We start from the raw sequence: 10000 nt of genomic DNA, 5'->3' as shown, positions 1-10000 counted from the left end.
AAATCTCAGTCCGATTTTAAATCAACTTAGGCCAAATAGTGTGTGGTTGCATCATGTATATTAATTGCACAAAACGTTATGAAGTATTCTTAGTGTTTACTAGCAGGCTGTTGTAACCATACTTGCCAACCTTGAGACCTCAGAAATCGGGAGCATTTCAAAACCAGCGCGGGGGGGGTGATAGTGGATCGCCGGAGTTGTATTAGATTAACATTAGCATGCTTATTGTAGTTGTAAGTGTACTGCCTTGCGGCCTGGAGCATATGTGTGGGCTGGACCTGTATTACAGGACAAGAGTGAGCAGAGGGTAGAGTTGTCGATTCTTGTTCTGTTTTCTGTGATATATTTGACTCACCTTCAGCTGCGCGCGCTACTAAAGAGACGCGCTACCCAGAGTTCCCGTTAGCCGGTAATTACCGGACTACGACCGGTAAAATGTGCTGAAGACCGGCAAATCTAAATCTCTCCGGTCAAAGTGTCCGTTCAAAATCATTTCCGTTTAGCGCAATACCGCATCAGTTGCGCAACTTGCGCCACTTATGTGACAGACAAGAAGAGTCAATTCTAATGTCTAACACTTAATGTGGAGAAAGAGATGTCCTGTATGGGTTGATTGTGCGTTGATCTGTTGGTAATGCCTCGGGGTTCCGGTGGGCATGTAAACAAATGCATAATGCTGCGCTATACTTTGTGGTCTCACCCGGTTGCATAGCGACGCTTATTGTTTAGGTGTCTTTTAATAAGCAGGTAGTCATATCATTAGCTAGAACTAGCTGCATCTGATCGATACCGTTAACCTAGAGTTAATTTATTCACATTAATTCCCATCAACAAATCCATTTTATGTGTCACATGAAATCTTTATTAGGCAAGGCAAGTTTATTTATATAGCCCCTTTCAACACAAGGCAATTCAAAGTGCTTTACAAAAAATGAAAGACATTAAGAAAATGGCATTTAAAATCAGTCATTAAAAAGAAAAGCTAATAAAATAAACATTAAAAGAAAAAATACATGGGTAAAAGTTACAGTGCCGTCTAAGATATGAATAGTTCAATTAAAAGCAGCGACAAAAAGAAAAGTCTTCAGCCTGGATTTAAAAGTAGTCAGAGTTGCAGCGGACCTGCAGGTTTCTGGGAGTTTGTTCCAGATGTTTGGAGCATAATAACTGAACTCTGTTTCTCCATGTTTAGTTCTGACTCAGGGGACAGAAAGCTGACCAGTCCCTGAAGACCTGAGAGATCTGGATGGTTCATCATTTAGCAGGAGATCAGAAATGTATTTTGGGCCTAAACCATTCAGTGCTTTATAAACAGCAGCAGTATTTAGAAATCTATTCTTTGACACACAGGAAGCCAGTGTAAAGACTTCAGAACAGGAGTGATGTGACCCACTTTCTTAGTGTTAGTGAGGACTCGAGCAGCGGTGTTAAATAATAAAACAATCCCCCCACCACAGGTATCTACAGGAGAAGGGGGAATTCTCTCCACAAAATGTGAATGCCCACGTGGAGAATGAAAATGCAGCCATGCGGCTGCATGAGCCATCTTTGCCATCCACAATTTCAGCTGCACTGAAACCCCCTGTCAGTGGAAGAAACCAAAGGCAGCTAAACATATGCATACAGTGGAGGAGCTATTTCCTCCAACCAATTACTAATTTAACCCGCTGACAAGAGAGCCCACCTCCGAAGATCGTGACTGGCTGAGGGACAGACTCGGGGGCAGGTTCTCGGGAATTTCTTGGCTTCTCTCCCCCGAGCCAGAAGAGGAACACTACAGCTTGGAAACACTTACTGTTCCTGAAATTATCAAATCTGTTGGGCATCAGGGACCTGAGGCAATTGTGGCAAGCATGGCATTGTCTGAAGAGCAACAGAGGGCAATTCAGGTGGCTACCACCGGTCAGCGAACCAACCCAAACTGGCTTTTGTTCAGGAAAGGAAGGTTGACTGCCAGTAACTTTGGAGCTGTCCTGAGGTCAAAGCGTGTGACTGCTTCCCTTATTGCCAGGGTGCTAGGGCAACAACAGGCCCTTGATGGTGTTTTGTCTGTACAGTGTGGGACTATGAATGAATGTGAGGGCGTCAGGGCATTCACCACTGCAACCCAGATGCAGGTCCATGAGTCAGGATTGTTGGGGGCATCTCTAGATGGTCTGGTAGGGTCTTCCGCTGTGCTGGAGGTAAAGTGTTCCTACGGAGCAAGGGAAATGACAATTAGTGAAGCATTGCAAATCAAGGGCTTCTGTGTCAGTAAGGAAGGAGAAACATTCAGCCTGCGTGAGGAACATCCTTACTGGCACCAAGTGCAAGGTCAGCTTCACCTCACTGCAAGAAAGAAGAAATTAAAAAATTGTGAATCGTTTTTAATTTACATTTTCTCGCCTTTGCAATGTTGTGGTTGTTAGAGTGTTAGGTTTCCTGTCACCTCGTCTGTTAGGAAGATATAAAATATTAGTTTCATGGAAGTCACCCCGTCACATATAAGAGCATTAAGACATACAGTACATAGGCTAAAACAAGACATCTAAAGATATAACCTTGCACTTTGATAAGGCTCGTGAACATTTTCACTATTTTTACATTTTTATAGATGAAAATTGAACTAAATAAATAAATGGTAGATTAATCCATATTGAAAATAGGTGTCAGCTACTACACTGATTATAATAGTTATTAGGCCTGTCGCGATAATCGATAAATTGACTTATCGTACGATAAATAAAAATTGACTCGATAACTTTTCTGAGCTCGACAAATTGCCGTTTACATAAAGATGTGACCAGCATTTTAGCCTGAAGCGCTGTGGCTGCCAGGCGCGCTGTGAGGGGCGGGGCTGACACACAGCCAGGTCACGACACTCCGCGTGCACGTGCAGCAGCGTAGCAGCCAAATTAATGATATAGCGACAAGCGAGAGACAACGTGTGACTTACTCGCGGGGAATTTAAAGTGAAATGGAATTGGTTACAAAACCTAACTACACATCTCGATTCTCCGGTGTGGCAGTATTTTGGATTCAAACCAAATCAACGAGGCGAACCTACGGACTTGAATGAGCCGGGCGGTGTGTCGCATTGGTTTAGAAAAGGTAGCGACAAAAGCAGGCAATACCACGCATTTTAAACTACACCTAAAACACAACCACTCCATTCCGTTTTCCCAGCTGGGAGCAAACATGGCAGCTGGAGATGGAGAGCCCCGCCCCACAATGCAAACATGTTGGTGTTCCTTGCTCGAAAACTTAGAAAAACAGATTTGGATATGGCCTGCTGAGGCATCTGGGTGTTTGACAGTGGACTGTACACTTGACTGTTGTTTTAAGGAGGGTTTTTTTGCTTGTGAAATAATGTGTGCTCATATTTATTTATATATATATATATATATATATATAGATATATCTATATATATATATATAGATATATATATATATATAGATATATATATATATAGATATATATATATATATAGATATAGATATATATATATATAGAGAGAGAGAGAGAGAGAGAGAGAGAGAGAGAGAGAGAGAGAGAGAGAGAGAGAGAGAGAGAGAGAGAGAGAGAGAGAGAGAGAGAGAGAGAGAGCTCTGTTTTCCAGCCTGACTATTTAATTTATTGTTTTGGTTGTGTGTGATTTAATTAATTTATTATAATTTAATTAATTTGTTTTATTTATTTTTATATAATTTATATATTTTAATATTATTTCACATTTCATTTGCAATGTTGAATGTTCAATCAAAAGTTATGTTTGAAAGGCTGTACTTGAATTATTATTATATATTACCATTATGTCTAAAATGGTCTTAAAACGGTGCCGACAATATTATCGTTTATCGCAATAATTTCCAGAAAAATTTATCGTCCAACAAAATTAATTATCGTGACAGGCCTAATAGTTATATTTCTTAATTAATTAAGATAAGATATTACTGTATTGATCCAAATTTGGGAAATGTTTGTGTTGCAGCAGCATAACAAGAAAAACTAAATATAAATTATTATATATACAAAAGTATGTGAGGGATAGAATATTAAATTGAATATAAATGTAAAATGTACATGTGATTTTACGTCCAAGAGAAGCTATGGAGCAGAGAGTTCTCTGCCAGCCAGAGGTGATTTGTTATTAGTTCAATATGTCAAACTGATTTCCCTGACTACAATCTTTAGTTACATGGTGAAACGTTATGCTGCTTGTACTAATTAGACTTATCATATAAGCCACGCAGGTTTTAATAGGATGTATTCATTATCTTTACTTGTGTTGCGGTCTATTCAGCAGCGCCATCTCTAAAACGGCGATACAGTCACTACCCATCATTTACATTTCACCGTGACATGGACAAAAATGTAACGTCAGCTTACCTCATGGCACGAATCCAGACTCTCCTTTGGAAAACATCGGTCGGGAAACGATAGAACAAGCACGTTTCATGCGAAGACCTGTGGCTGCAACCCGGAGCAAAGCAACAAACCATTGCGTAGCTAACTAGTAGTAGTAGTAGCGCTTGCTTCAGCTAACGTTAGCTAACGAAACGAACTGCCGAGTAAAATTGGAAAAGACTGGTAATTAATTATTCTATAATTTTTAAAACTACAGTGTTAAAAACGACAATTTCCAAAATACAGATTCCAATAGTCAGATATAGATATACAGATACTAAAGATAGGCAGGTACTTGCTTTCAAGCAGCACACAGGGGAAAACAAACTTAGCGGGAGTGTTTACGTGTTCGGCGTAATGACGTACAACGGCCTCGACAATTTCTGTAGTCCTATTCAGCCACTCTGTAACAACCATCGTTTTTCAGACACGTAAACTCTTCAAAAATCACCAGTGGGGTCACTGCTGATGTATTTAATGTCGTAGAACAAAACGTGATTTATCTCTTAAATTTGTGTCTACCAAAGACCTTATTTCGAGCTATTTTCCAAAACCCTATGGAAAAAATGCATTGCTTTTTGACGAAGGGACCGGAAGTGCTAAAAATGCTAACTTACTTCGGGGGTTTTGGACGCGTCACTGCGGTTCTCTATCGCTTCTTATAGCATGTGCAGTTAGTGACCACCAGGTGGAGATATACACACACATCATAGCTACAAGATAGGCGCATTATGAATTAAAACTGCACCCTAACACCACTGCAGACAGAGTATATCTGCTGCTAAACATACAACACAAATGGATTAAACACCTCCACAAACCATGTTTAAGCTAGAGAAAATGTATTAAGAGATTCATGTATGAAGTGATGCGTGTACATTATCAGAGCCTGTAAACCGGAAGGGTTCATCCACTGACAACTACAGTAGCATATCACACAGTCCATTAAATCAAAGTATGAAATGTCATGGTACTTCTCACAGTATTTTATTATTTCGAAGTGACCATGACTCGGGTGAATTTGACAATGAGCGGTTTGTTTATTCGGCCGGACTGTAGCAACTGTACCGGCGTTAGCATAGCTGTAAGCTAACACAGCGGTACCGTGGTTGTTTGTTTGATTATTTGTTCGCTTATGTGTTTGTTTGCTTATATTTATTGCTTATGTGTTAGTTTGCTTATTTGTTAAGTTTGTGTGGACGTTTGGCCATTGACTGACCTTTTAAATCACAGGAAACTCTAGTTATTGCTGTTTATTCCCTCTGGTCACTCTTCCGTGTGCGTCTCGTGAGCTGGCGAAGTTGTTGTGAGCTGTTGCCATTGCGTCATCCGTATCAGTCAGCTGACCTTGCCTATGTAGCGTCTCTGGCCAGCAGGGGGCGGGGCGTCTTCAGGTCATACCATCATGCGGGGGGGCCATGGCAGAATAATCTTCAGATTTAGTTTGTTAACAGTGAATTGTGCCTGCTAAAGTTGGGCTATCCATGGCAAATCATTGTTGTCATAGTCTTTGAAAATGGTCTTATTCTCATCTAGTTTACTTTATATTTATTGTAAACATTTATTTATAGGCCATATATGAAGGCTGATTTTAAAAATAGTTAATAATTGATCTCACATTTTCGACATACTATGCCGTTTCTCATATTTTAGACATACTATGCCGTTTTTTTCTTACATTTTTTCCATGGACAAAACATGTTTAAGCAACATAAAATGTATTAAAATAATTAATGTATGAAATGTGTACATTATCAGAGCCTGTATAGTAAGGCAAGGCAAGTTTATTTATATAGCACCTTTCAACACAAGGCAATTCAAGGTGCTTTACAAAAATGAAATACATTCAGACAAAGGCATTTAAAAACAGTCATTAAAAAGAAAAGATAATAAAAGACATGAATAAAAAGTTACAGTTTAAGATATGAATAGTTCAATTAAAAGCAGCGGCAAAAAGAAAAGCCTTCAGCCTGGATTTAAAAGTAGACAGAGTTGCAGCGGACCTGCAGGTTTCTGGGAGTTTGTTCCAGATATTTGGAGCATAATAACTGAACGCTGCTTCTCCATGTTTAGTTCTGACTCTGGGGACAGAAAGCTGACCAGTCCCTGAAGACCTGAGAGATCTGGATGGTTCATCATTTAGCAGGAGGTCAGAAATGCAATTTGGTCCTAAACCATTCAGTGCTTTATAAACAGCAGCAGTATTTTGAAATCTATTCTTTGACACACAGGAAGCCAGTGTAAAGACTTCAGAACAGGAGTGATGTGATCCACTTTCTTAGTGTCAGTGAGGACTCGAGCAGCGGCGTTCTGAATCAGCTGCAGCTTTCTAATAGATGTTTTAGTGAGACCTGTGAAGACACCATTGCAGTAGTCCAGTCTACTGAAGATAAAAGCATGGACAAGTTTTTCCAAATCCTGCTGTGACATTAGTCTTTTAATCCTAGATATGTTCTTTAGGTGATAGTAAGCTGATTTAGTAACTGTTTTAATGTGACTGTTGAAACTCAGGTCAGAGTCCATGACTACACCTAGATTTCTGGCTTTATCTTTTGTTTTGAACATTGCAGACACACCAAAACACACTTCTACGATACATATGTACACATTTTTGAGGATTTATACATGCTATGATTGATAATGAATAAATAAACAAGTGTGCTTTTAACGTTGGTACCCAGAACGAGCTGGAAAAGCCGATACACACCTTACCAAACTTCACTTTTGTAAAAAAAACAAGAAGATACAACTTCTTATTCAACAACCAAACAACAGCATACAGCAATTCATGTTTGGTTGGATATTCCTTTTTATATTTGCATTATATTTACTCGTTTATTCACTCATTTGACTTCATTTTTCACCTCGTGCATTTTGTGTTTTTAGCATGTTTTCCCAGTGCTTTTCTCTTGGCTGAAAGCTGCCAGCAGGGGGCGCTGAGGGTCACTTTGCCTCTCTTTTCAACCGGAAATGAAGCACCGAAGAGAGACCACGTGACTGTTTGTGATTCTCGCTCTCAGTAGCTTGAGCTAGATGGTAAGACATTATTAATTATAACTCTATACACACACACACACACACACACCATACAAGCACTTATACACACTATACATGCACTTATGTGTGCGTTATCTAATCGTTATCGTGTGTGTGTGTGTGTGTGTGTGTGTGTGTGTGTGTGTGTGTGTGTGTGTGTGTGTGTGTGTGTGTGTGTGTGTGTGTGTGTGTGTGTGTGTGTGTGTGTGTGTGTGTGTGTGTGTGTGTGTGTGTGTGTGTGTGTGTGTGTGTGTGTGTGTGTGTGTGCGTCGTGGACATCAACAGGCCATACATGTTTTTGTCTCTTTACAATTGAGTGTGATAGCGACACTGGATATGAAAGATTGATGCGTCAAAAGCCAAGGACACCTTGTGTGTGTAGGCAGGTGAGGCTCTCAGATGGAGGCAGAGTGTGAGCCGGTCCCTGTAGGCGATGAAGAGGAGGATGAAGAGGAGGATGAAGCCATGCTGTGGTCCTTCCAGGAGGCCCTTGAGAGGCAGACTCTGCAGATCGGAGCCTCGGCCTGCGGGGCCACAGCGGTGGTGGACGTGCTGAAGGCTCTCGGGGTGGACGTGGCCCCTGAGGAAGCAGATCGATGCGTCAAAACTCGCCTGAGGAGGAACGAGGCTCCGCTGCCCGAATACCTGCTGTCCCGGAGCCATGCTGGTACATGTGTTGATATCTTAAAGTGTCTGAATACAACCATGAGGGCCAGCTGGGGCCCTTAGCTGGGTCAGCAACTAATATTCAAGTAAATATTCAAGGTGGGTTTTTCATGAATGATAAAAAAACATCACTTTAGGAGGCAGATATCTGAAGCTGTGTAAACACAACCTGATATACATGAGGGCCAGCTGGGGGCCCTTAGATTTATCAACAAATGTGTGGCTACTTAACACATTTCAGTTAATATTTAAGGAACTTTATTTCCATTTCATGAACGATTAAACACATCACTTTAGGAAGCAGATAAAGACAGAAATGAAAAGTTTTTAATATTGTTAGGAACATTTTAAAGGAATTAAAAAATGATGGTCTACCTTTTGAAACACTTCAGCTCAAACCTCTCTAAGTGTTCTGTGACTTTTCCTCTATTGAAATATGAAAACATGAAGCATGACTGCACAGCATTGTGAAGATTCCAGGTGTCACAGATGCTAGCGGAGAATATAAGGTATTGGAGTGGTTTCCAGCCGGCTGCACCGCCAAGCAGGCAGATTTCAAAGCAGCGTCTCGAGTTAGACAAAGAGCTCCACGTCCCTCAGAGGAGAAGACTGTAATTGACTTTTCTCAGCTCCGTTACACAAGTTCTGCGTTGACATTTCCGGCGTTTAGCTGCAGCTGTCATGGGAGACTCTGAGCGGAGACGACTTGTAACAATCAGCCATCTTGGACACGAAAAGTCAAATATAATAAGTTCCTGCAAAAACGATCTCTTAAATCAGGGGTGTCCAAACTACAGCCAATTGAAAAAGTATTATGAAATGTGGCTCTCAAGTTAAAGATCTTCTTAAATATATATGTTCAAATATAGAACAATATATTATGTTAATAAGCCCAATTTTCTTTAGAAGGATTATAGTTTGCATCAGTAAAGATTTAAAGAGGCTCCTGGAAATTAGCTGATATGATATTAGATATAGATTTGATATAATATTTGATTTGTATTCTAACTTTTCGTCCAGGTGCGACTCACGCTCAGCTCATCCATGGAGCGCAGGATGCGAGTGAGGGGAAGGTGATTGGTCGATTCTTCCACCTTTATCCTCGCCGTCGTATCGGACTCACCCATTGGCTCGCTCGCTGGATCCGAAGCGGTGCTGTTCCCGTGGCGACCATGAATATGCAAATGGGCGTCCCTGAGGGAGAGGAAGTGCCCGACGCCTGGCACCATCAGCTGATATTCGGGGTTTCACCCAACGCTGTGTTCATGACCAATCCGTTAGATATAGGTGAGGATGATGCCTTTTGATGTGTACAAATATATGCAAAATGGATGAAGGAGAAGGATGTAAGGAATATAAAAAGGTTAGAAAAGTGGCAGAAGACGTATCATTTCACAGGGTAGAGGAATGAGAGAATGGGTTTGAGGGGTATTTCCAAATATCCGGAACAAACTCCCAGAAACCTGAAGGTCCTCTGCAACTCTGACTGCTTTGAAATCCAGGCTGAAGACTTTCTTTCTGCTTTGAATTGAACTCTTCACATCTCACACTGCTCTGTAACTTTTATTCATGTCTCTGTGTTCTTCATGTTTCATTATCTTTGCTTTTTAATGTTTCTAATGTGTTTTATTTTTGTAAAGCACTTTGAATTGCTGTATGAAGAAGCTTGCCTTGCCTCGATGTTGTTGCATAATGTTGGATGTTTTTCAGAAAGTGAGGGGGCGGTGCACCAGAGACTCTGCAGTGAATCGGTGCTGCTGATTCGTCGAGAAGACGTCCTGCTGAGACTGAATCCAGATTGCTGCCTGTCCGGTTTATCAGAGCATCGGTCCGACCCGCGCTGGAGAGCCATGGATGTGGAGGGTAGATGAAATATGAACTTGGGGGTTTGATCAGCATTTTGCATCTGTT

At 40.9% G+C, this 10000-nt stretch overlaps 2 protein-coding genes across 4 annotated transcripts in view; one reads left to right on the top strand and one right to left on the bottom strand.

Moving 5' to 3' along the window:
- The window catches only part of LOC307032126 (uncharacterized protein), a 106696-nt gene that overhangs the window by 9558 nt on the left and 87138 nt on the right, over window positions 1-10000 (bottom strand). The gene's annotated exons all lie outside the window — the stretch shown is intronic.
- Window positions 7307-10000, top strand: part of LOC307033971 (uncharacterized protein) — a 3032-nt gene continuing 338 nt past the window's right edge. Inside the window, exons 1-4 of the mRNA XM_079672602.1 lie at window positions 7307-7423; window positions 7810-8090; window positions 9110-9376; window positions 9800-9952. Of these exons, the coding sequence (XP_079528728.1) occupies window positions 7823-8090; window positions 9110-9376; window positions 9800-9952 (688 nt within the window). The 5' untranslated portion in view covers window positions 7307-7423; window positions 7810-7822. The remainder of the gene's footprint in view (window positions 7424-7809; window positions 8091-9109; window positions 9377-9799; window positions 9953-10000) is intronic.

The sequence above is a fragment of the Notothenia rossii genome (assembly GCF_949606895.1).
Source record: "Notothenia rossii genome assembly, chromosome: 3".
NCBI lineage: Eukaryota > Metazoa > Chordata > Actinopteri > Perciformes > Nototheniidae > Notothenia > Notothenia rossii.
The sequence above is the reverse complement of the archived record's forward strand: the minus strand, read 5'-3'. Positions and strand labels throughout refer to the sequence as shown.